General features: G+C 40.7%; 2 protein-coding genes and 1 long non-coding RNA gene across 4 annotated transcripts in view; all 3 read right to left on the bottom strand.

Annotated features, from left to right (window-relative positions):
- Nucleotides 1-7,726, bottom strand: part of LOC134188129 (scavenger receptor cysteine-rich domain-containing group B protein-like) — a 9,859-nt gene extending 2,133 nt beyond the window's left edge. Inside the window, exons 1-11 of one of the 2 annotated variants that reach the window (XM_062656322.1) lie at nucleotides 7,595-7,726; nucleotides 6,455-6,533; nucleotides 6,156-6,400; nucleotides 5,885-5,963; nucleotides 5,586-5,830; nucleotides 5,163-5,252; nucleotides 3,318-3,396; nucleotides 3,008-3,252; nucleotides 2,528-2,608; nucleotides 869-947; nucleotides 554-795 (exon numbers count right to left, since the gene is read on the bottom strand). In XM_062656322.1, coding sequence (XP_062512306.1) covers nucleotides 554-795; nucleotides 869-947; nucleotides 2,528-2,608; nucleotides 3,008-3,252; nucleotides 3,318-3,396; nucleotides 5,163-5,252; nucleotides 5,586-5,830; nucleotides 5,885-5,963; nucleotides 6,156-6,400; nucleotides 6,455-6,533; nucleotides 7,595-7,658 — 1,528 coding nt within the window. In that variant the 5' untranslated portion in view covers nucleotides 7,659-7,726. The remainder of the gene's footprint in view (nucleotides 1-553; nucleotides 796-868; nucleotides 948-2,527; nucleotides 2,609-3,007; nucleotides 3,253-3,317; nucleotides 3,397-5,162; nucleotides 5,253-5,585; nucleotides 5,831-5,884; nucleotides 5,964-6,155; nucleotides 6,401-6,454; nucleotides 6,534-7,594) is intronic. The other variant, XM_062656323.1, reaches the window with a different exon arrangement.
- Nucleotides 7,727-10,139: 2,413 nt separating this feature from the next.
- Nucleotides 10,140-18,695, bottom strand: LOC134188151 (uncharacterized). The gene is made up of 3 exons (XR_009971278.1): nucleotides 18,561-18,695; nucleotides 17,673-17,761; nucleotides 10,140-10,404 (listed from the first exon to the last, which is right to left on the bottom strand). It is a non-coding gene; the product is annotated as an uncharacterized LOC134188151 (long non-coding RNA).
- A 4,089-nt stretch (nucleotides 18,696-22,784) lies between these two features.
- The window catches only part of LOC134187614 (neurotrypsin-like), a 5,015-nt gene continuing 299 nt past the window's right edge, over nucleotides 22,785-27,500 (bottom strand). The window contains exons 2-8 of the mRNA XM_062655765.1: nucleotides 27,396-27,500; nucleotides 25,884-25,962; nucleotides 25,560-25,810; nucleotides 24,157-24,232; nucleotides 23,850-24,100; nucleotides 23,390-23,503; nucleotides 22,785-23,321 (exon numbers count right to left, since the gene is read on the bottom strand). The exon at nucleotides 27,396-27,500 is cut by the window's right edge and continues 140 nt beyond it. Of these exons, the coding sequence (XP_062511749.1) occupies nucleotides 23,035-23,321; nucleotides 23,390-23,503; nucleotides 23,850-24,100; nucleotides 24,157-24,232; nucleotides 25,560-25,810; nucleotides 25,884-25,962; nucleotides 27,396-27,500 (1,163 nt within the window). The 3' untranslated portion in view covers nucleotides 22,785-23,034. The remainder of the gene's footprint in view (nucleotides 23,322-23,389; nucleotides 23,504-23,849; nucleotides 24,101-24,156; nucleotides 24,233-25,559; nucleotides 25,811-25,883; nucleotides 25,963-27,395) is intronic.

Genomic DNA, 27,500 nt, shown 5'->3' with positions numbered 1-27,500 from the left:
TTAAAATTAATGGAGCAGAAACAGAGACAAACAGACAAACAAACAAACGTATTTCTTTATGTGTTTTATTTATTTATTTATTTAGATATGAATATATGGGATGCGGTGGCGTAGGACTCGGTGCGACCATACGACCATGGCCTGCACTGTTTTTGGTGACCTCGCGTACAAACACCCTACTACGCTTTCTTCCGGTCTCCGTGGTGCTGCGAAGAATTACCAAACTGCGATATCATGTGCTGCTACTCCATCTGTTGGTATCACAAGCATTTTCAATCTTTAGTGGTAGAGCACGCTACATGGCTACGCCTACTAGCGCGCGTTAGACTGCACAGCTTTAATTTGCGCTGTAATATAGTCTGATCAGATGATTAAATTTTGGACACAAAGCCGTGGAGAGTATGAATATAAAATATCGTTCAGTTAAGTAAAACTATAATTACCTAAAAGCAATAAACACCTACAAGATCGATTTCAATGTAAATATAATTAATTAATTTTATTTATTAATTTTATTTACTAAATTTATAAATTAAATCACAGTTACACTTACCACACATTACTCTTACGTCTTCGTTAGGATCACAATTGTGATGTCCCCAACCAGCAAATGAGCAATCCTGCAATCTTAAGTCGCTTCCACTGCATGCCACATTGTCCATCCATACTCTCCCACTACCTGGTCTATTAGATAGCGTATAGCTCCTGACGTGGTATTTGTATCCCAGTTGCTTACAAACCACTAGTCCGTTAGTTGAAGTCCACAAGTCATAGCATACTGTTCCCCATTCAGCACTGTATTAACAGAATATTTTGATATTTAGAATTGTATTAATATTTTAATTAGAGAAAAAGTGAATTCCTATACTTGTGATATATTTCCACTCGACCTTCATTTGGAGAGTACCCGTCAGCAAGTCTCACACTTCCGTCGGCACGATAGGACTCTATACAATTAGAACAAAATTCGCCTTTAGTTCTACCGTGTTTAGGTTACGTACTTAATCACATAAAAGCAACATTGACTTTTAAGCCTAGTTCACAATACGACGCTGACGTTGACGCTGACGATGGACGTTGACACTGACGCTGACGCTGACGCTAACGATGACGTTATACCATTCACAATATTTTTTCGTGAGCGTCATGAGACATTGGTCAGCACCTGTCTGGATACTCGAGCTTTGAGCGCATGCTAACGCACGTTATTGTGACACCAGCTGTGATCATAGATGGACGAAGAACTTGTAATTCTTCTACTTCTCATTGGTCGCCGTAGGCGTAGAGCTAGAGAATCTCAACAACGGCAAATGTGGGTCAGACCAATCTTTCAAGGAAGGCGGCAGGTCTTTGTATTCTTCTAAAATGCACGCGCCAAAGGCAAGGATAACTCAGCAAGCTGTCGACTAGACCCTCATAACCAAATCCGGGATCTAATAAGACTGTTCTTTGATTTGTAGAAAGTAATCACGTGTTTCCGGAAGCGTTATTACACTTCCGAAATCGATGCTAGAGTTGAATTCGAGTCAACTCCATCGTCAAGAACGCTGGACGAACGCTGGAAGAACGCTGCGACGTTCGTCGTCGACGTTGACATGTCCATAATATGACGCTCGCGCTAACGTCATCGTCATCGTCAGCGTCATCGTCAGCGTCAACGTCAGCGTCGTTTTGTGAACCGGGCTTATACAGTAGAATGCTGCCTTTAAATATATGCGAAGCATTAATTAATTAACTGTATTAGAAACCATAAATGTCGAGATCAAACATACAAGCTATTCTAACATTCATGCACTTTATGATCCTACTATATTCGTACAATAAATTACTACAATTAAATTTGAAATTTAAAATGGCCGAAAGACCCACTGATCCACGACGTCAAGTTCAACCGTTAATTAATTGAGTTGATTGACAAAGAGCACGTAACGTAAAATGACGTTTTGATCAAAGCAAGACGATCTACGTAACGTAACGTAACGCAACATGACATACCTTCAGTGTCCCGTACATGACGTCATGCAAGGTTTCGTCACAAAAACTTTCAATGATTGCGGTGATGTCCAGTTAGAGAAACAGTAACGACATGTGCTTCCCAAGGCTGCGACAATAGCCTTCCAAGCCTAATCTCCTGTTTAGCAAAGTGCTCTTGAAATCCGCGCTTTGGACGTCGTACAACCACGGACAAGGTCAATAAGTCACTTGTCGGTATCCATCTCAGTGCAGTAAAATGCGCATGCTCAGGAGAGACACCCACACACTGCTCCATGATTGGATTATTGCTTATGTCAACTGGAAAAAGTTGAACCCATTTCAACATCTTACGTTGCGTTACGAAAATCAATACGTTACGTTACGACAATTAAATCATCTTGCATATAGTAACGTCCTTACGTTAATTAAGTTAGGTTACGTTAAGTGCTCACCCTCAAACGAAAAAGAACATGAAAATCAAAATCTTTTACGACAGCGTGTGTGTGTGTTTTACAGTTACAATTCATGCATATGTAGTACAATACAACAGCACCTGTTGGATAGCAGGGGCGACTGACCGTTGTGGATGCGGATGTTGTCACTGCGTCAGTAGTGGGATAATCGGATAAAGCGTCTAAAATAGAAGAATTGGCGATAATTGTACAAATTAAAGTATACGTACATATCTCAGCGTGGTATGTGTAAGTATAAAGAACAGGACTTCTGGTGCTCTCGCGTTTCGCAGACATGCGCACACACACTCACTCACACCCACACACACACACACACACACACACACGCGCGCACACACGCACACACACACACACACACACACACACACACCACACCACACCACACCACACCACACACATACTCTCTCACACACACACAAACACTCTCTCTCTCTCTCTCACACACACACACACACACACACACACACACACACACACACACTGCACATGCACCACAAATTTCTTATCACAGACTAAAGTAATGGAAACACAAACAGCATTTTCTGTTATTGTTGCCTTACCGCAGCTCACGCCCGCATCTTTCGAGTGGTCGCAGTTGTTATTGTTCCAACCTGTGAATCTGCAAGATCCCAAACGTGAATCCCACGATCTGCATCCAACTCTGTCCATCCATATTTTCCCGCTGCCTTGTCCGTAAGATGCCCCAGAAGTGTAATGACGAGCGCCAGTGTAACCCAGTTGCTTACACACCACATTCGCATCGGTTAAATCCCAACCGTTATCGCATACTGTTCCCCACTGACCACTGCGTATTTACCAAAAAAGGTAAAACAATTTCAGTTTCTAACGTGATGATCATTTCTTGCTCACTTGTGATAGATTTCCACCCTGCCACTATATGAAGTATGTCCATTGACAAGTCGAACGTCTCCTTCTGATACGGCAACTGCTGCAGAGCGCAAAGACATTCACACACGCACGCAAGCACGTACACACACACACACACACACACACACACACACACACACACACACACACACACACACAATTTTACAGCAGCTTTATTCAGAGTATTTTGGTAAACTTGAAATTAATGTTCACAAATTGCTTACTGTAGCCATCACTTATTGTGTCAGTCAATTAATTAAAAATAGATAATATAGTCAAATAAATATTGTTAGCCTTCTTGCAAACTAAACAGCTAGAACATCCACAGAAATCATGCCTTTTTCTCCTAACTTAATTAAGTTATTAAATTAATGAATCAATGAAGACCGTTTGCTTTGTATCTAGAGCTAGAGACAATGGCCTTCAAGCCTATAACAAAATTCTAACTCATAAATTTATTTCACGAGTTTCTGAGAGCGACGAATTTCTTCCAGAACAAAAAGCAAGAGTTGGTGTATAACAAGAGATTCTCGTGGATAAATAAATAATTTAATTAGTTAATACTAATTTTTAACCCCGCCCTACCACCATCAAATTGATGACTACGATCCTGTTCGAGGGAAAACAAGAAAGTTTATTAAAACTATCGACTTGCCCGTATATACAAGTGTGTAATTGTTTCTCACGATGCCAGGATACGGAAGTTCAGCCAAAGGGTGCGTGTGTACCTACGCGTACGATGACGCAATAATCTAGCAACATCCTGTTTCAATCTGCACTCTTACCTGTTGCATTGTGAGTGACGTTGAATCCACCTCAACATCTTAATTAATTAATCTAGGTTTACATTGCGACGCTGATGACGCTCGAGACGCTCGCCAAGACGCTCGCGCGAAGACGCCGAGTAGGTGCCAAAATGCTGACGCTGACGCTGTACCATTTACAATATCATTTGAAGAGCGACAGCGACTAGCCACTACGCGCATGTTCATCATAATCGTATACAAAAGTCTGTGATTTGGTTTTCATTTCCTGAGTTTCTTCTTCACCAAGTTGTCGCGGGGACGCTTCCACATTATTTGTCAGCCTGCTGCTGGTAGCACGGTTTTTTCAATAGGTTTTTCCAAGCGATTTTCTTGCGCCTCTCATCTCTAGGCTACCGTGACTTGATCTACCGCAAGCAGCCGTACCTACACGTTTAATACACTTTTGGTAAGCTTCTCTTGCACAGTCTACTTCCGGTTATTTCACTCCCGGATTTGATCTCTGATTTGTCGACAAAAGGCACGTGCTTTCGGTAGACGCTAAGGCACTTTCGGTTTGAACGCTAGAGTTGAACTTAATTCAACTCTAGCGTCGGTGACGCTGACGACGCTGAGAAAGCTCGTGACGCGACGTGCGAGTGTTTACAGTATGACGCCTGTCTGAGCGTCGTCGCTAGCGTCCTCGCCAGCGTCCTCGAGCGTCGCCAGCGTCCTATTGTAAAATTAACTTCACGTTACGTAACGAAATCAATACGGTACGTTACGCCAACTAAATGATCTTGCGTAACGTTCTCCTACGTTTATTAATTTACGTTACGTTAAGTGCTCAGCCTTTACTGTCGCATTAAAGTTAATGCCATTGCTTGTTGTGTACTAGTTAAGCATGTAGGTAAATTTGACCAGACATCGTACACTTAATCCGTCAAAACAAATAAAAATATTTTAAATTTCCAATATACTTTAATTAACCAAAAAAGAACGTAAAGATCAAATTCTTTTACAACAGCGTGTGCGTCTGTTTTACAGTTACAATTCATGCATATGTAGTACAATACAACAGCACCTGTTGGATAGTAGGAGCGAGTGACCGTCTTGGATGATGATGGAGTAGATGTTGTCACTGCGTCAGTAGTGGGATAATCGGGTAAATGGTCTAAAATAGAAGAATTGGCGAAAATTGTACAAATTAAAGTAACCGTACATATAACAGTGTGGTATGTGTGAGTATAGAGAAAAGGGGTTCTGGTGCCCACACGTTTTCACACGCACGCACACACACACACACACACACACACAGACACACAGACACACACACACACACACACACACACACACACACACAGACACACACACACACACACACACACACACACACACACACACACACACACACACACACACTCACACTGCACATGCACTACAAATCTCTTCTCACAGACCAAAGTAATGGAAAGGCAAACAGCATTTTCTGTTTTTGTTGTCTTACCGCAGATCACACCCGCATCTTCCGAGTGGTCGCAGTTTTCTATGCCCCAACCTGAGAAACTGCAAGATCCCAGACGTAAATTCGACGATCTGCACCTAACGTCGTCCATCCATATTTTCCCGCTGCCTTGTCCGTAAAATGCCTCAGAAGCGTACTGACTAGCGCCAGTGTAACCCAGTTGCTTACACACCACATCCGCATCGAGCAAATCCCATTCGTCATCGCACACCGTTCCCCACTGACCACTGCGTATTTACGTAAAAGGTAAGTTTCGAACGTGATAATAATTTGTTGCTCACTTGTGATAGATTTCCACTCTGCCCTCATGTGAAGTACGTCCATTGACAAGTCGAACGTCTCCTTCTGATACGGCAGCTGCTGCAGAGCGGAAAGACATTGACACACACACGCACGCAGAGCAGACACAACAAATACACAAACACACACACACACACACACACGCACGCACGCACACACGCATACACTCACACTGCACATGCACTACAAATCTCTTCTCACAGACCAAAGTAATGGAAAGACAAACAGCATTTTCTGTTTTTGTTGTCTTACCGCAGATCACACCCGCATCTTCCGAGTGGTCGCAGTTTTCTATGCCCCAACCTGAGAAACTGCAAGATTCCAGACGAAAATTTGACGATCTGCACGCAACGTCGTCCATCCATATTGTCCCGCTGCCTTGTCCGTAAAATGCCTCAGAAGCGTACTGACTAGCGCCAGTGTAACCCAGTTGCTTACACACCACATCCGCATCGAGCAAATCCCAATCGTCATCGCACACTGTTCCCCACTGACCACTGCGTATTTAAGCAAAAGGTAAGTTTCGAACGTGATAATAATTTGTTGCTCACTTGTGATAGATTTCCACTCTGCCCTCATGTGAAGTACGTCCATTGACAAGTCGAACGTCTCCTTCTGATACGGCAGCTGCTGCAGAGCGGAAAGACATTGACACACACACGCACGCAGACACAACAAATACACAAACACACACACACACGCACGCACGCACGCACGCACGCACACGCACATACACACACGATTTTTACAGCAGCTTAAGAAAGTAAAGTTTACAAATTGCTCACTTTAGCCATAACTTATTGTGTTAATTAAATAGTTAAAATAAATAATAAATTTAAATAATAATTGTTAGCCTAGCTTGCAAGATAAACAGCTAGAACGTCCACAGAAATCATAACTTTTACTCCTAACTTGATTAAGTTATAAAATTCTTGAATCAATGAAGATCGTTTGCTTTGTGTCTATAGCTAGAGACAATGTCCTTGAAGCCTATAAAGAAGTCCTAACTCATACTCTCATTTCAAGAGCTTCCGTGCGACGAATTACTTCCAGAACGAAAAAACAAGAGTTGGTGTATAACAAGAAATTCCCGTGAATAAATAAAAAAAGAACTAAATACTAATTTTTAACTCCACCCCACAACTATAAAATTGGTGACTACGAGTCTGTTGGATTCAGTGGAGAAAAAACAAGAAAGTTTGCTAAAGCTATCGGCTTGTCCGTGTATATACAAGTGTGTAATTGTGGCTTGTCGCTCACGATGCCCAGGATACGGATGCCAGCCAAGGTGTGTGTGTTACCTACGTGTACGATGACGCATTAATCTAGCAACATCCTGTTTCAATTTGCACTCTCACCTGTTGCATTGTGAGTGACGTACGTCACGATTAGAGGTGTGTGTTAGAACCAGTGTGTGTGTGTGTGTGTGTGTGTGTGTGTGTGTGTGTGTGTGAGTGTGTGTGTGTGTGTGTGTGTGTGTGTGTGTGTGTGTGAGTGTGTGTGTGTGTGAGTGTGTGTGAGTGTGTGTGTGTGTGTGTGTGTGTGTGTGTGTGTGTGTGTGTGTGTGTGTGTGTGTGTGTGTGTGTGTGTGTGTGTGTGTGTGTGTGTGTGTATTCAAACAAATGTGTCACCCGGACGAAATCGTCATGACTACAGCTAGACACACAGTAAACACTGCACAGATTACTTACCCGTCGACGTCAACTGCATGTTGTGAAGAAAACATAAAACTAAGCAGATCTTCAATAGCACCATGGCTAACCAGTTACCTGACTCGTTGCAAATAGAATACGACTAAGTGCTGACCGCTTTTTGCACGCGGGTTCAGACGGCGGGGCTCTCTCTAATTGCTTTTCTACCCGCCCTCTCCACACCCCACCCCACATTCAAAAATAGGTATGACATCAAGGCTATACTTTCAAACAGTTACACAGAGCCTTACCTATACTAATTAAAGACACATATCTCTACTTAAGTACAAACACGCTTAGCTCGAGAGAGTGCTACGTTTAGTAGAGTAAACAGTCGCTGGTATCTAGCTGTAGCAAGTCTGATTCTAATCAGCTACGACATGTCCGGATGTGGTATGATGTTAATTAATCACGTACACAACTTGACCTTTGCCACCGACTTCGTATGCATCCTGGAAGTACAACACAGGATGTCCACAAACTGGGTGTCCACAAACATATGTAGAGTGACTTATCATTGTCTGAGATGAGGTCGACAAGAACAGCACACGAATCAATGACAAAACAGCACGTGATCGATTTCTAAAACAGCACATATGGCGAATTTTTTTTGGGGGGGGGGGCCGTTGAGTGTGGCTTTAGCTGTTCCCGTATGCACTTCACCGCGGTTCGCAGTGGTCTGGTAGTACGAGGCTCGGCAGTCAATAGACATCTTGCAACAGCGATTTTGACATAAACGAACTGCTGTCTTTTTGCGCACCTTTCGAGCAGTAACCTGCGCCGTTTATTGAAAGGGAGCCTCAGTTTTTGTCGTCTGCTGAACGTGGTTTTCTCGGCACAAATCAACTTCAATAAATTAGGCGACAGGTAAAGTCATTTATAATTACTATTCTTCGCAGTTGAGCAAATTTTCAGTTTGCATAAAATCTTTTTTCGGGTGCGATTTATGCGTCAATATTGACACTGTTGCATGCACTGCATACATCAAATCATGTACTATTTATTGCAAATTTATTTCCTGTGTGCTATTAATTAAATAATATGCAGAAAAGTGCAAAGTACTCAGGTAATTTAATTCTATTTCACAACTACTAAGTTACTAAAAAGATTTATTAACAGGTAAACACTCTAATAGGGTAGTATACAATTAAAATAACAGCATATGATATGTGTGTGTACACAATATTTACTAAGCATTATCTAGTTGGATAAACACGTACACAAAATAATGTACTCTAATAATTATTACTAATCGGATCATTTAATGTAAACAACATACTAATTACTAATGCATAGAGTATGATGATTATGATGACGACATATTGATAACACTGCTGGTTGTCACACAGCTATTATTGAGGTAATCTATATTTAGAGCTAACATTGGTTTAAATTAAATTATGTTAATTAAGTTAAGTTAAGTTAATGACTCTTAGTTAAGTTGATGGTATCAGTCATTGTGTTGTGACACTTATGGGTGTATACATTGGATATGCATTTTGGCAACTGGCATTATATTTCGAACTAGGCATTGGTTGTTATATGGTTGGTGACATGAATGACAGTAACTGAGTTATATAATTAGTATACTGTGTGTGTGTGTGTGTGTGTGTGTGTGTGTGTGTGTGTGTGTGTGTGTGTGTGTGTGTGTGTGTGTGTGTGTGTGTGTGTGTTCATATGGCTGTTTACTCAATTGGAATAGTGTCATCTCATAGCATTGGTACATTCAAGACACATTAATGCATGAACTACTATCGTCCTAGCAATGATGAGATAGAGGATAATTTCTTGGACAAGAAACTCCTATCTTTGCCTCATTTGATTCTAGTGTATATATTGAGTAACTGGTATTTCATTGGGGTAGACAAGGTCTGTGGCTGTTGTTGTCGACAAGAACTGTCTGGCTTGCTGCATTCTGGGTGTTCTGACTATTACTGATGGCCATGTGAAGTATGGTATATGTTAGTCTGCATGTTAATGTGGCAGCTATGGCAGAATCTAACATGTGTGGCTGTACTTAGAAATGTGACAGTGTTACCTGGGCCATCAAGCTACACCTGGTACTGAAATAATCCAGGTAGCCAAGCATGGTGTTTGGCCTTTTGTTGGCTATGCCACATTACTGGTATGTTTAATATGGATATTTGTGATAACCATTTGCCTGTCTTGAATCTGTGTACTTTGATGATACAACTGTAGGTTGATGACACTTGAAAGACACCATGTATTTGAGACAACAGCATAATCAACATGGTGAGGCAAAATGACCCGTAAGAGAAATGGTAGAATTAAAGCACAATTGTTATGCAGGTCCTTACTACTTCTAAAATGATCTGTTGCCGGCCAGCTGACAGTTGTTTGGCTGAAATTCTTTGTCAACATTATTAATTAACAATGAGTTGATGTCTGCTACTTGTTATGAGTTCATTTGAAGCCATGCTCTAACTAGAAGGAGGAGTCATGATCAGTGAAACCTGCACTACTACAGAAATGGGAGTGATGAAAGTAGTCTTAGTTGCTAGTTGTACCAAGAGGACAGTTGTGACTTCAGATGTGACTTTAGATAACTATACTTTGACAAAGTATTACATTGCCTTTAGCAATAAAATGTTTGTCACTGCTTATCTTGCATATGCATTGGATGTCCACAAATAATCATGAGTCATCTGACTCTTGTTAGAACTATAATTATAATAACTCCAAACATCGTGGTCAGATCTATAATTTGTGACTTGTAATAGACAACTTCCATTGTGTATGTGCAACAGCAGCAGTCGCTATTTCTTTTCTCACAGGATGCAGATCAGCATCTATACAAATGATACAGTCAAAACGTAGACAACAGCTATTGAATTAAATGAGAATTTATTTAATTCGCTAACATACCACAATGCATATTAAGTTCAAGACATGAGCACAAGCAGACTGTTTGATGAGGTACCATATTTCTCCAAATCATTCGTTCCTGATTAATTCTCTGCCTGTATAATTCCCTTAGTATACACCCACTGTGAATGTAATTACCTCTTCTGAATAGTAATAATATTATTATTAATAATAATAATAGTGATACAGTGCTTCTTGGATCAAGTCGGATCCTGCGTAAAGTCATGTCTTCTGTCTAGACAGACATGATGGTCTAAGCACCTCTGAGGCAGGGTTTGCTTTCGGTGCTTACCAGTGACCTTATGAATCAGACTGATCTGGTTGAGCACAACATAATAATAATCAAATATAATCAAATATATCATTCATCATTCATTCATTCAATAATAATAATAATAATAATAATAATAATTATATTTAGTCACCGCCGTGGCTTAGTGGTTAGCGACATTGGCTACCACTCCATGGTTTGGGGGTTCAAAGCCCAGTGACGACAGTAAATTGTGAAACTTGCCTGTCTTTCTTTCTCATGTTTCTCTAGCTTTATCCATGAGACTATGACTCGTTTCAGTCGTTGGGGAGTTTCTGTGGTCTGGCGAACGGTCCGTTGACGATGACGTCCAGAGCTTTCCTGGTGGTCGTTGATATCCACTAGGCGTGCTGTATCGAGTACGCGGTCACCGTAATGCCTGCAATCTATATCGAATTGGCTAGTCATTGATCGCCGTATCAACTACACGGAAACATGTACCCTGCTGAGCTCACCTGCCGGGTTGGTGGGCGCCCAGATGGGGGTAAAGACCCCACTTGCCCATTATGGAGGGGCATAACGACACATGTATAGTCTCTGAGCAGCGTTTGGCAGACCAGAAGCGATATCTCTTGACTTCTGGAAGTCTGATTGAATCAGAGTTGGAGGAGATTAAACGCGAGGCCGCACAGGATGGAAAGCCCGTCTCAGGTTTGTTATCTGTTACGACTGATGTTTGTCGTGGTGTGCAGATGTCGGCGTTGGATGTGGTTTCTGCTCTATCAGCTGATAGCTCAGTTGTCACGCCTTTGCTTGACAATGTGTCACCTTGCATGGCTTCAGTCAGGATGGCGCCTGCTGCACGTGGTGGGAAACCTGTCCTGTCAATGATGCAAGAGGATCATGAGTTTGCTAATCACTTGGAAGATGGCTCCCTTGTTCAGTCAGTCACTGTTCTCTCTAAGGACTGCTCATCTGCAAGAGATAGCGGTGATATCCTATCCGTAGATGACACTTTGGATTCAGTTCAGTGCAGTGCTGTTGGGGAATCACCATCCCCTTGTGACTCTGTGAGCTCTGATCTGATGACTACACATCCTAGTATAGCTTCTCGGCTAGAAAGGATGGAAACTTCTTCATCTCAACTCAGTCCAGACTGCTGCCAAACGGAGGATGGTCTTTCGCTTGATTGTGATGCTGTTGTGGACCCTGTACTTTGTCGAGAGTTTCTTGAGGAGTTGCAGAAAGTCAGGCAAATTCCTATCTGTGAGAGACAATGCCTTCCAAGGATCTTTGTGAACAGTGGAACCCTGAAGCTTATTGGTGATCTTAACACGATTATCAGTTCGTTGAAGAATAAACCAGATATGAGTGAAATCAGTTACCTGGTATACTCTGCTGCTTCGCTAGTGTCCAAACGGCGGGGCTTAAAGACGACGAAGTCAACCAATTCTCAAACACCGACATGGAGACGAAGGCTGGATATGGAGATTCTCACACTTCGAAGTGCGATCTCACTGTTGCTGGAGGTTAGAAAGGGTTCATCGGGCATTCGTATGTTACATGAACTCCGACGTCTTCGGCATCGGTTGGGCATTTCCTGTTCATCAATCGATTGAAAATGGAACTTAAGTCCAAGGTCGAGCGGACCAGGAGGCTGGAGAAGAATCGTAAGAGACTTCGCCAGCATGGTTTGTTTCAACGAGATGCTGGACGGTTTTACAGAGAGCTGGATAAGCAGACTATCCGGGTCACTTCCCCGCCATCCGAGTCTGAGATCGAACAGTATTGGGGTGGTATCCTAGAAACTGAGGTACATCACAATGAGTCTGCCTTCTGGCTGAGACGTCAAACCGATGACGAGACGCACCGGAAAGATGAGCAGCAGTGGTTACCTATCTCAGACAATGAGGTCACATCGTGTCTCAAAAGGATGGGGAACTGGAAGTCTCCTGGTCCAGACAAGGTTTATGGTTTCTGGGTCAAGCGTATCACGTGTCTTCACACTGATCTGACTCGTAACTATAACCTCCTGGTTCAGAATCCAGACTCTGTACCCGAATGGTTGTCTCAAGGAATAACTACTCTGATTCCTAAGAATGACAAGACTGACCAGGCCAAAAATTATCGGCCTATCACGTGTCTGTCTGTCTTCTATAAGACCCTCACCTCAGTCATCAGGCAGAGGATTGCAGGGCATTTGGATCAGAGAAACCTCATGGCTCCGGAGCAGAAGGGTTGTCGACAGGGATCTTTTGGTGCAAAGGATCAGCTGTTGATCAACAAGCTGCTTACCGAAGACTGTAGGACCAGGCACAAGAGCTTGAGCATGGCTTGGGTGGACTACCAGAAAGCCTATGACAGCGTGCCACACAGTTGGTTGCTCCAATGCCTTCAGCTGCATAAGATCAGTCCAGTCTTGTGCGGGTTCCTGTCACGTGTGATGAAGAGTTGGAGGACATCGATGGTGCTTTCTTGCGGGAATAGTACTATCAAGACAAGGCTTATGCAGATCAGGAGGGGTATTTTCCAAGGTGACTCACTTTCTCCACTTCTCTTCTGTATGGCTCTCAATCCTCTGAGCAAGGAGCTGAACAGAACCGGTTACGGCTACCGGATGACCACTGGGCATGGTGAGACTGCCAAACTTCAGCTTATCAGTCATCTACTTTACATGGATGATCTGAAGCTGTATGGCAGAAACTCTGATCAGTTGGACGGGTTGTTGCACACGGTTCGTACCTTCTCTGATGACATCCAGATGAAGTTTGGTCTGGACAAATGTGCTGTTGCACACTTTGTCAACGGCAGACTATCTGGACACAACTCTGGGGTGACGGTAGGGAAAACGGACACCATCAAGTGTCTGGAACCGGGTCAAGTCTACAAGTACTTGGGTGTAGATGAGAGTAACGGTATTCAGCACAGCATGATGCGGGAGAGACTCCGTCGCGAGTACTTGCGCAGAGTGAAGGTGGTTCTCCGGACTGAGTTGTATGGTCGGAACAAGATTCTAGCCATCAATGGGTTTGCACTACCGGTTCTCACTTACGGTTTTGGCGTCATTCATTGGGGGTGCACGGACCTGCAGCAGCTCGATCGACGGACCAGAAAGCTTCTATCTGTGCACGGAGTCCACCATCTTGCTGCAGACGTTGACCGACTGTACGCTCCTTGCAATGATGGGGGTAGGGGGTTACAACAGATTGAGTCGACATATCAATCTTGTATTGTGAGGCTGAACTGTTACCTTGCTGACAGTTCTGATCCTTTCATGCAGATGATACGGGAGTGTGACTCTGGAAAATCTTCACACTCGATCAAGCGCATGGCTTGTCGGTTTACTGCACAGCTGCGGAGGAGTCTTGCTTTGGACGACAAGTCGCAGAACTTACACAGGAATGCATCCATCTCGGTTGAAGGTGGCTTTGAGCAAGCGCCTAAAACAGATGCGAGACATTACCGTACGTGTTGCGGTTCTCTTCGTGTGCGGTCCTGGAGCGGGAAGCCTATGCACGCGCAGTATCGTCGTCTCACTGAGCAACCGCCTGTGGACATGAAAGAGACCTACGGATGGCTAAAGGCAGCGAATCTTCCTGCTGCAACTGAGGGACTGGTTGTTGCTGCTCAAGACCAAGCTCTTCGGACTCGGTACTATGAGCGCAAGATTCTACATCGTGATGTCAGTCCTACTTGCCGCATGTGCAGTGTAGGCCTGGAGACAGTCGACCACATTGTGGCAGGCTGTAGTGCTTTGGCACCGACGGACTACACTGATCGACACAATCAGGTGGCATCCATCATTCACTGGGACGTTTGTCGCCATTTTGGGGTTCCAGTGGAGAGCAGATGGTACCGGCATCATCCTGATAGGCTTGTGGAGACGGAGGACATTACTATGATGTGGGATACCACCATCCCCACTGCCAGGAAGATCAAAGCCAATCGTCCAGACATCTGTCTCAGAAATAGGAAGACAAACACTTGTCTTCTTATTGATATCAGCTGTCCTGCTGATGGCAACATTGGCAAGAAACATGCTGAGAAGTTGGCGAAGTACAGCGACTTGCGAGTGGAGATAAGCCGCATGTGGCATTGTCGAACACTGGTGGTTCCGGTGGTCTTGGGAGCTTTGGGCACAGTGCACGCAGGTATTGCACGGTGGCTGTACATTATTCCAGGTCATCACAACCTGCAGCACTTACAGAAAACAGTGCTTCTGGGATCTACTCGGATCCTTCGTAAAGTCGTGTCTTCTTTCTAGACAGCCGTGATGGTCTAAGTACTTCTGAAGCAGGGTTTGCTTCCGGTACTTGTAATAGACTTTACAAACCAGACTGATCTGGTTGAGCACGACATAATATTATTTTGATTCATACCGCTACAGGTACAGTGCCCTAGGCAAGACAAGATACATAAGCGTAACAAGTAAAAATAGGTAGCCATGCATAGAAGAGTAAACATAAAAGAATAAATAGAAGAATAATCAGACATAAATTAAGGTTTAATCCAGCTCTTGAAGTCTATGTAGGACAACACCATGACTCTTTTCCTTGTCTCATTGTCCACTGATTGCCACAGATTACCTTGAGTATTCAGAATGAACCCACTCTCTAAGTCATTATGAACTGATCTTCATACGAAGGAGAGCTGGCTGGCAATAGATGTGGAGCTTCCTGATAGGTTTGCCAAGAGTTTCCCCACAATTCCCCATTCCTTGCACAGCATGGGATTGGTTAAGCAGTTCTTTAATTAAGTGTTGTGGCAACACAAGCCAGAAATGGATGTATGACTTGAGATGCTCGATTATGTCAAGGAGCATTTGCAATGCTAACAAAGGTGGCTGTAGCTCAATTATGAGGATTAATTATTACTGTTACTAAATTGTTACTAAACTGTTTTTGTGTGCCTTTCATTTTTTGCAGAGCACTTGGCAGTGGCTATGGAATTCAACGTCAGGCGTTGCTGGTAATGACAGACTATTGTCTATGAGCATGGTAAAGAAGCTGTTTTTCGCAGATTCTTCTGAAAAGTTGCTTGCTGCTAAACAAAGAATTGACAGTAATGTAAAAGTTCAGCAAAACATTAAAGTTTCGAAACAGGTTGCAGTGCTATTGGGAAAGGCGTGAAGAATGGTGTGTTAGCCTTAGAAAAGATTTTATAACTCGAGGAAACAACACAAATATCTACTCCGAGGCAGCAATTCACATTACCAAAGGTATAGTATTTGATCGACTGAAGGCCTACAACAGTATCCAGATGTTCCAATTTGTTACAACAACAATGGATCTCTACTACAAACAGCGTTTGCCTTCTCTGGCTAACAATCGTCTTGACAACTTCGTTGCTCTTCAATTTACCATTTCATGTAGCACTGCAGATACAGTTTCATCTCATACCATCCAAGCCACTGACTCAGATGACGTATTTCACGTTCAAAGTAGGACAGACAAAACATGGAAAGTGGATTTGACTGTAGGAACTTGTACCTGTCCACAAGGAAGAAACGGTCAGCCATGTGGGCATCAGCTGGCAGCTTCATTAAAATACAAACGTCACTCTTTAAATAAAATACCAACATCATCAGTGTGTGGCCGCCAACTGTATGCCAAAATAGCAATCGGACAGGCAGCACTACCAGTTGCATTCTACAGACATCTGCACCAGAAAGAAGAAGACACCTATGTGAAAGATCTAGGGATGCAACCAGAGTGAAGTAAAAGAACCGAAACATTTCCAAGCTCTCAACACACAGAAATTGAAGACCAAGAAACAACTATTGACTATGAACCTGCATCACCAGAATCTGATCATGCAAGTGAAGACCCACAGCAACCTCAGAGCCACACCACCTCTAGCAATTTTTGAAGACACTCTAACAGATTTGACATACGTCATGACAGACAATAAGAAAGGATTGGCAAGTAGGGACACTGTATTTACAACAGCTATACAAGAATTTTGCAGCCAGTACAAAAAAATTAGAGGTGCTGGTGCCCAAAAAAATTTTTACACAAAGCCATTGTTAATATCTGCTCTGCACAACTTTGGAAAGGGACACGGACGTAAAATCAGAAGCAACAAATGCACCATTACAGTACAACCAACAACTGTAAGCAGACGAGCCATTAAAAAGTGTGGAGGAAAACCTCTTAAGGCTAGTCGTCCATCATTAATGCAGAGAAAATCAAACAATACCAACATGAAAAACTTATGTCGTCACACTCTACCAAAAAGAAAGCTCTGGTCAAAAAGAGTTCACAGTCTTCAAACAAGTATTGATAATAGGAGACAGAACGCTTGCTAAAATGGCCGGTATCAAGCAAAGTGTGGTGCTCTAGCACACAATAATTGTTAGCCTCCTCTTGTTTGATTCTTGTCTAGATTGATTACACAGTTACTTGTTCTAACTTCAGTTTGTTTACATCAGGTAGTTGTGCATTTTTGATTTGAGTAAAGAAGTGACTCACAAACTTTACTAATGTTTGCCTTATTGCATGATTTCTTTCTTGTTTGTGCTCTTGCAAAAGTAAGTAAATTAGTTTTAGTCAAAATGACTGTGCAGACTATTTGTCTTAGAAAAGCATTGTACAAGGAATACTTTGCCTAATTCTCCGTCAGCAAAGCATGTAAGGAAATCGAACATGTAAGAACAACATGTAAAAAATAGGTTCTCTTAATAACACATTTAGAAATTGTTCAAAGTCCAAGGTAGAGTTCACCATTAATTAATTAACATAACAAATTTCACTTTGACTAATGGCTATACAACTATCTGTAAAAGTAAGCAAATGTAAGGTTCCTAGTCATTGGCTGCAAACATATAATATCATGAGAATTCTAAAGGCAATTCAGACTGTACAAAAAAATAAACTGCCAATGAAAGCCATTCTAACAGCATTTAAGTCCCATGTAACATTTAAGTATTAAGTATGCCGTTACCCCTGACTTTGGCTAAGTCTCTAAGACTTTCCTGCCTTTAGAAGAACCAGTTGGCACCTGTCTGATAGGCCTTCTGTTAGACTTCGCCCCTGTACAAATACTCTATTTCAACTTCCTTACACCATTACACACAAACACACACACACACACACACACACACACACACACACACACACACAGTATACTAATTATATAACTCAGTTACTGTCATTCATGTCACCAACCATATAACAACCAATGCCTAGTTTGAAATATAATGCCAGTTGCCAAAATGCATATCCAATGTATACACAATGACTGATACCATCAACTTAATTAAGAGTCATTAACTTAACTTAACTTAATTAACATAATTTAATTTAAACCAATGTTAGCTCTAAATATAGATTACCTCGATAATAGCTAGCTGTGTGACAACCAGCAGTGTTATCAATATGTCGTCATCATAATCATCATACTCTATGCATTAGTAATTAGTATGTTGTTTACATTAAATGATCCGATTAGTAATGATTATTAGAGTACATTATTTTGTGTACGTGTTTATCCAACTAGATAATGCTTAGTAAATATTGTGTACACACACATATCATATGCTGTTATTTTAATTGTATACTACCCTATTAGAGTGTTTACCTGTTAATAAATCTTTTTAGTAACTTAGTAATTGTGAAATAGAATTAAATTACCTGAGTACTTTGCACTTTTCTGCATATTATTTAATTAATTGCACACAGAAAATAAATTTGCAATAAATAGTACATGATTTGATGTATGCAGTGCATGCAACAGTGTCAATATTGACGCATAAATCGCACCCGAAAAAAGATTTTATGCAAACTGAAAATTTGCTTAACTGCGAAGAATAGTAATTATAAATGACTTTACCTGTCGCCTAATTTATTGAAGTTGATTTGTGCCGAGAAAACCACGTTCAGCAGACGACAAAAACTGAGGCTCCCTTTCAATAAACGGCGCAGGCTACTGCTCGAAAGGTGCGCAAAAAGACAGCAGTTCGTTTATGTCAAAATCGCGGTTGCAAGATGTCTATTGACTGCCGAGCCTCGTACTACCAGACCACTGCAAACCGCGAGGAAGTGAATACGGGAACAGCTAAAGCCACACCCAACGGGGCCCAAAAAAAAATTCGCCACATATGGCTCTAGAGTGTACAGCATCTAGCTGCGGTTGAGATGTATATTAATTAATTAATTAGGTTATACAGCCCCAACCTGCAATACAAACTGTTGACAATACTGTGTGTTAGAAACTGACGCGCATGCGCCGCAATCCAATCGTTTATGGAGACTGAAATACCAAAAAAATCAACTATGTATTTCTATTAGATCCAGCTTTGCACAACAATACACATGCGCACAATCGTAATATCCCGTATAATCCACTGAAACTCAAAGAACATGTTATTTGAAAAATCAACCGTTTAGCTAATTAGTATAGTTTTTGCTAGAATACAAATGCACACTTTACACCGTTATAAATACGAGCGCTAGTATCCGTCACAGTCACAGTCATAGTCAAAGTCGATGTCATTGGATGCATCACACCCTGAGCCGTCAACGACCTCTCATCAAAGTTTACTGTTTTATGAACTAGCGGCTGGCTAAGCAATCGCCGTCTCGTACGAAGGCGGAGCTCCCGATTCATTAGATTTGAAGTAAGCATTGGGATACGTCACATTCGGAGGCGCAGACGGAACAATCGTTACAGACTGAGCATGCGCTGGTTGTCCTATTGCTGCCGTCGCAGTTGTACGTGTAACACCTGGTCTGCCTCTTGCCCGGATAGCAACGATTATAATAATAACAAATATAAATACAACTACAGCCGATATTGCAGAGACTTTAGCTATGAAAACTGTTGCATTTGATACTAAACATACAATAAATAATATTTAGTGTTAGAAGAAATGTTTACTTTTTATTGTTTTAGAACAAGAAATATCTGATTTGTTATCTTTTCTATGCGTTGCAGATGTTGTCCACCACCACCAGCCAGTAGTATGATGTTTTGGGTAATTTGGCGTATGCCTCCAATAGCTGTCAGGGTTGGATGTTTCTAATAAATATTAAATCTTATCAAAAATTAAATCCTTTTAAATATGACACTTCTTAGAGAAATTTACATGCAATATGATCTTGCTGATACTACAGTCGTAGTCATTAGTTTCTGTTGTGTTAGATTCACGTCTGTGCAACGCCTAGGGGTGTTTAGAGCCTCAACATACGATACAAGTTGTTGACACTTTAGTGTTATAGAAAATGTTGCGCATGTGTCGCAAGCCAATCGTATTTGAGATTCGCAAACTAGCAAACTATTAGATCCCTCTCAACTCGAGCACAACAATACGCATGCGCACAATCGTACAATACATTACTCTAAAGAATCGTCTGCATTATGTCATTTGAAAAATCAACCGTTCACTGTTATTTTTGCTAAAATTTAACTGCACACTCTAGATCAATAAAAAGAATACGAGACGAGATGTATAAACGGCACCGTTAGTCTCTGTCACAGTCGTAGTCACAGTCGATGTCGTGAGATGCGTCTCACGCTTGAAACGTCAAACAACTCCTGACCTATCCCATCAAAGTTCATTGCTTGACTATCGGCTGAATAGACAATTGCCGTCTCGTACGAAGGCGAAGTTCCCGATTCAATAGAACTGAAATAAACACCGGAATACGTCACATTCTGACAATGGCGGATCTAGGGTACGGGTAGTGGGGGTTGCAACCCCCTTTTGTTAGCCTCTTTTAAAGCACAAGCTCTTGAAGCGACATTGTGCTCATTTCCAGTATTGGAAATAACTAAGCAGATTCTTGACGAAGTGAGAGATCTGGCAGCGAAACTCCAGACTCGTGACCAGGATATCTTACGTACGGAATGGTCACTCATTAAAAAAACGTAACTGAGGCATCAAGAGCAGAATCCAGACATCCTTCTTGACTTCTGACATCAAGACATTCTGCGACTAGCAGACAGTATTGGATCCGTTGAATCTGTTTCAAGTAAAACAAACTTACAGCAAAACCGAAGCAAAATACCTACTAGTAGTTGGAGTCCGATTTAGCATTACAAATGATCCACGTTGCAATACCCCTCCTAGACTCACTGCTTCTTCGGATGCGCCAACGATCTAATGGTGAGCAAGATAACGTCTGAGCATTGTTGTGTCTAGTGTCTACCCTTCTGGTTCGTTCTGACGTTGACGCAATGAAAAGCCTAGATGGAATGTTGCACTGGCATAAGCCGATCTTTCATTCCCGAAGTCTTTACGAAGTAACGTGAGAATGTGGCAGTCGGTATGGCAAAGAAATACCAGTACACGCAAGAAGCAAGAAAAAGAGTACAAGTTTTAGCAAGCATGCGCAAATAATGATATTAGATAACAAACTACAAACCACATTAGGCTATTTTTAAGCCTGATTGCCACCTTTTCGTGACTTCGCGTACACACACCTTATGCGCTTTCTTCTGGTCTTTGTGGTACTGCCCAGAATCACTAAACTACGAGATCAGAGATGAAACTCCGCTTTCAACATTATGATAGTATGTGTTTTGTGTCAAAAGCACTTTCACTGTTTAGTGGTAGAACACGCTACATGACTACGCCTACTAGCGAGCGTTCGCCGCACTGCTTTAAATTTGCCTCCTACGCCTCTATGATGCAAATGAAGCTATTACTCTAAAAATATAAATATTTAAATGCAATAAACAGCTACAAAATTGATTTCATTGTTAATATGCACAATAAATTTTATATAATTAATTATATTAAATCACTGTTACACTTGATTACACTTACCACAGATTACGCCTACATCTTCGCTATGTTCACAATTGTGAATTTCCTAAGCAGGAAATGAGCAATCATGCAATCTTAAGTCATTCTCACTGCATCTCACATTGTCCATCCATACTCTCCCACTAACTGGCCTATTGGTACCTGTAGAAAGCCTCATTGCTACTAACGTAGTATGGATATCCCAGTTGCATCCAAACCAGCTGTCCGTTAGTGGAACTCCCAAAGTCATTGCATATGGTTTCCCATACATCAATGTACTAATTAACAAAATGTTTGGAGGTTTAATCATTGTATTAATTTTTCAATTAGAGAAAAGTGAATTCCTATACTCGTGTTAGCTGTCGCGACGACCAAATCTATCATTACACGATAAGACATGCAGTATCGCGCGTAATGTGATATTTCGCCAAGCTCAAACTAAGGCAAAAACACAGCATCGTGGTCAGCCAAAACAGCGCACGTCTGACTAGAACAGCACACGAACCAATGACGAAACAGCACGTGATCGATTTCAGTGATGTGCAGATTTAGTTAACACTGGACAAAAATAGCACGTGATCAATTTCTGAAACAGCATATCTGAGTTTAGGGTGCACAGGGTTGTCATCTAGTTGCGGTTGAGATGTATATTAATTAATATTACCGTATTACCTCGCCTACAACGGCATGCCGTTATGAAACGAATTTTACCAGAGTGCCGTTATACCTCAAGGTACAACGGCATGGCGTTGTAAATGAGGGAATTTTACCAGCGCCTCAAGTTGCACATCGAACAAAATCTAATATCTGTCTTAAGCGGTACTACTACTAACTACTACTAAGTCTTCAAGATCAGGCCATGCATAGAGATTACCGGTAAGCACTAATCAGTTTCTACTTCTTCGTATTCTTCATCATCATCACCGTCTTGATCTGTCAAACCTGATGGTTCGTCATCTACTAATCGTTCTTCGCAAGTAGCTGTTTCATCTGCCATCAATGGTTTTAGTTTGCTATGAAGTAAGTCAAACCCGCCCTCATTTCTCAAAGTGCTTCCGCACTGGATGAAAGATCTTTCAACGACATCACAAGGCAACTCCTTCCATGATTCATCAACCCAGGATGCAACCATTTCATAGCTGACACGCTTTCTCTTCCCTGACTTTGTGAATAATACGGTAATTAATTAGGGTATACAGCCCTAATCTGCAATACAAGCTCTTGACAATTCTGTGTGATAGAAACTGACGTGCATGCGTCGCAAACCAATCGTGTATGGAGACTGAAATACCAAACAGGTATGTATTTCTATTAGATCCCACTCAGCACAACAATACGCATGCCCACACTCGTAATACCCCGTATAATCCACTGAAATTCGTAGACCAAGTCATTTGAAAAATCAACCGTTTATATTAATTTTGCTAGAATACAAATGCACACTTTACACCGGTACCGTTATAAATACGAGCGCTAGTCTCCGTCATAGTCACAGTCGATGTCGTTGAATGCATCACACGCTGAGCCGTCAACGAACTCCCATCAAAGTTTACTATTTCATGAACTAGCGGCTGGATAGGCAATCGCCGCCTCGTACGAAGGCGGAGCTCCCGATTCATAAGAATTGAAGTGAGCACCGGGAAACGTCACACTTGGAGGCGCAGACGGAACAATCCTTACAGACTGAGCATGCGCAGGTTGTCCACTTGCTGTCGTCGCAGTTGTACGTGTAGCAACTGGTCTGCGTCTTGCCCGGATAGCCACGATTATAATAATAACAAATATAAATACGAGTACAGCCGATATTGCAGAGACTGTAGCAACAAAAACTGTTGAAGTTGATACTAAACATACAATAAATAATTAGTGTTAGAAGAAATGTTTATTTTTATTGTTTTAGAACAAACAATACCTGATTTGTCATCTTTACTAGGCGGCGCAGATGTTGTCCACCACCACCAGCCAGTAGTATGATGTGTTGGGTAAGCAGGCGTATGCCGCCACCAGCTGTCAGGGTTGGATGCTTCTAATAAACATTAAATCTTATAAAATTAATCCTTTCAAATATGACACTTCTTATAGAAAGCACGTGTGTGTGCACGCGTGTGCGTGTGCGTGCGTATGTGTGTGTGTGTGTGTGTGTGTGTGTGTGTGTGTGTGTGTGTGTGTGTTTGTGTGTGCATAGAAATTAAAAGTTAATTAGATCGAAAAACTATTGACCGTGACGTCATTAATATATTGTCTCTCAATAATTGTCTCTTTCACTCGCAGTTACTATTTGTAAACCCTGATCTTAAAAGTGAATTCTTATGCAAACGAAGCTGTACCTATACACAACAGGCAACTATTTCCTCTTCTATTGATTGTCTTACCGCAGATCACACCCGCATATCCAGAACGATCGCAGTTGGAAACGCCCCATCTTGGAAAGGGTCTAGAGCAGCGCTCTAAACGTAAATCATACAGATTGCACGCCACATTGTTTAGCCATATTCTTCCGCAGCCTGCTCCGAGTAACGAGGCAGTAGCGACACTATGACCGCCAGTGTAACCCAATTGCTTACACACCACTTTCGCATCAGCATTATGCCAACCTTCTCTGCACACGCCTCCCCACTCCCCACTGTATTAAATAAGAAATTGTGCTTGAGTTACAAAATGGTCATAATCATCACTCACTTGTGATAAATTTCAACCCTTCCGTCTTTGGCAGTATGTCCGTTAACAAGTCGAATGTCACCTTCAAATGCACCTCCTGCACAAATATTAGTATACAATTTTTTTAGTTTTATATCTCAATACCAGCGCAGCTTTAGTGCGAATGCACAAATAATCATATTATGTAACAAACCACAAATACATTTGACAATGGTCGTTACAACATTTTTCTACGTAACAAAGTGGTTAAAGTTAACACATGCTGGCCTAATACAGGCGTTTATCGGCGCTATTGATAGCATGCACAATTTTTTATTTATTTATTTATTTGTATATTCATTTATTTATTTATATATTTATATATATATTTATTTATATATATATTTATATATTTATTTATATATGTATTTACATATTTATTTATATATTTATTTATTTATTTATATATAAATATTTATTTATATATTTATTTATATATATATTTATATATTTATTTATATATTTACTTATATATATATATATATATATATATATATATATATATATATATATATTATTTATACATGTATTTACATATTTATTTATATATTTATTTATATATTTATTTATATATTTATTATTATAACCAGACGTCGAACTCATTAATATTAATGGTGCAAAAACAGAAATAAACAGACAAACAAACAAACACATATTTTTTAATTTACATATTTATATGTTTATTTTATTTATTTATATACTTATTCATATATTTATTTATATATTTATATATATATTTATTTATTTATTTATTTATTTATTTATTTACTTATTTATATATTTATATTATTTCTTTAATTTATTTATTTATATATTTATTTATCTATTTGTATATAAATATTTATGATGCAGTGGCGTAGGACGCTGTGCGATCGTACGAGCATGGCCTGTACCGTTTTTGGTGACCTCGCGTACCCACACTCTCCTACGCTTCCTACCGGTCTCCGTGGTACTGCACAGAATTACTAGACTGCGATATCATGTGCTGCTACTCTATCTGTTTGTGTCACAAGCACTTTCATTCTTTAGTGGTAGAGCACGCTACATGAATACGCGTACTAGCGCGCGTTAAACCGCACTACTTTAATTTGCTCTGTAATATAGTCTGATCAGACGACTAAATTTCGGATACAAAGCCGTGGAGAGTATAGATACAAAACATCGTTCAATTAAATAAAACTATAATTACCTAAAGGCAATAAAAACCTACAAAATCGATTTCACTGTTAATATAAATAATTAATTTTATTTATTAATTTTTTAAATAATTTATTTATTAATTTCCTTAATTAATTTTATTATATATTTTTATTAAATAAGACATTTGTTAATGTTATTTATTATTTTATTTTTTATTTTATAAATTGAATCACTGTTACACTTACCACAGATTATGCCTACATCTTCGCTATGATCACAATTGTGATTTCCCCAACCATCAAATGAGCAATCCTGCAATCTTAAATCGCTTCGACTGCATGCCACATTGTCCATCCATACTCTCCCACTACCTGGTTTAGTGGTACCGCTAGATTGCCTAGATTCACTAACGTAGTATTTGTATCCCAGTTGCTTACAAACCACCCGTCCGTTAGTTGAAGTCCAAGAGTCATCGCACACTGTTCCCCATTCACCACTGTATTAACAGAATATTTTGATGTTTAGAATTGCAATAATTTTTCAATTAGAGAAAACGTGAATTCCTATACCTGTGATATATTTCCACTCGACCTTCATTTGGAGTGTCCCCGTTAGCAAGTCTCACACTTCCGTCGACAATATTGGACGCTGTACAATTGGAGGAAAATTCACTTTTACTTTTGCCGCGTTTAGGTTATGTACTTAATCACATAAAAGCAACATTGACTTTTATACAGTAGAAATGCTGCATTTAATATAGATGCGACGCATTAATTAATTTACTGTATTAGAAACCAAAAATGTCGAGATCAAACATACTAGCTATTCTAACATTCATGCACTTTATTAATCTACTATATTCGTACAACAAATTACTAAAATTAAAATTTGAAATTTAAAACGGCCGAAAGATCCACTGATTAATTAAGCTGATTGACACTGAGCACGTCAAGTAAAGTGACGCTTTGATGAAGGCAGGGCGATCTACGTAACGTAACGCAACATACTATACGTTCAGTTTCCCGTACATTACGTCATGCAAGGTTCCGTCACATAAACTTTCAATGATTGTGGTGACGTCCAGTTTGAGAAACAGTGACATGTCCTTCTCAAGGCTGCGGCAATAGCTTTCCAAGCATAATCTCTTGATTAACAAAGTGCTCTTGAAATCCGCGCTTTGTACATCGTACAACCACGGACAAGGTCAATAAGCCACTAGTCGGTATCCATCTCACTGCAGTGAAATGCGCATGCTCAGGAGAGACACCCACACACATTGCTCCATGATTGGATGATGATTATGTCAACTGGGAAAAGTTGAATCCATCTCAACATCTTACGTTACGTAACGAAATCAACACGTTACGTTACGACAATTAAATCATCTTGCATAGCGTACTAACGTCCTTACGTTAATTAAGTTACGTTACGTTAAGTGTTCAGCCTTTACTGTCGCACTTAATGTCATTGCTTGTTGTGTACTAGCTAAGCATGTAGGTAAATTTGATCAGCCATTGCACACTTAATCCGTCAAAACAAATAAATTATTTTAAATTTCGAAAAAAACTTTAAACGGAAAAGAACATAAAGATTAAAATCTTTTACAACAGCGTGTGTACGTGTTTTACAGTTACAATTCATGCATATGTAGTACAATACAACAGCACCTGTTGGATAGCAGGGGCTAGTGACCGTCTTGGATGCGGATGAAGATGTTGTCACTGCGTCAGTAGTGGGATAATGGGGTAAAGGTTCTAAAATAGAAGAATTGGCAAACATTGTATAAATTAAAGTATACGTATATATATATATATATATATATATATATATATATATATATATATATATATATATATATATATATCAGTGTGGTATGTGTGAGTACAGAGAGTAGGGGTTCTGGTGCCCACACGTTTTCACATACATGCACACACACACACACACACACACACACACACACACACACACACACACACACACACACACACTCACACACACACACTGAACATGCACCACAAATCTCTTCTCACAGACAAATGTAATGGAAACACAAACAGCATTTTTTGTTATTGTTGCCTTACCGCAGATCACACCCGCATCTTTCGAGTGGTCGCAGTTGTGATTGGCCCAACCTGAGAAACTGCAGAATTCCAGACGTGAATTCCACGATCTGCACTGAACTCTGT

This window comes from Corticium candelabrum, chromosome 12 (genome assembly GCF_963422355.1).
Source record: "Corticium candelabrum chromosome 12, ooCorCand1.1, whole genome shotgun sequence".
Taxonomy (NCBI): Eukaryota; Metazoa; Porifera; class Homoscleromorpha; order Homosclerophorida; family Plakinidae; genus Corticium; species Corticium candelabrum.
The sequence above is the reverse complement of the archived record's forward strand: the minus strand, read 5'-3'. Positions and strand labels throughout refer to the sequence as shown.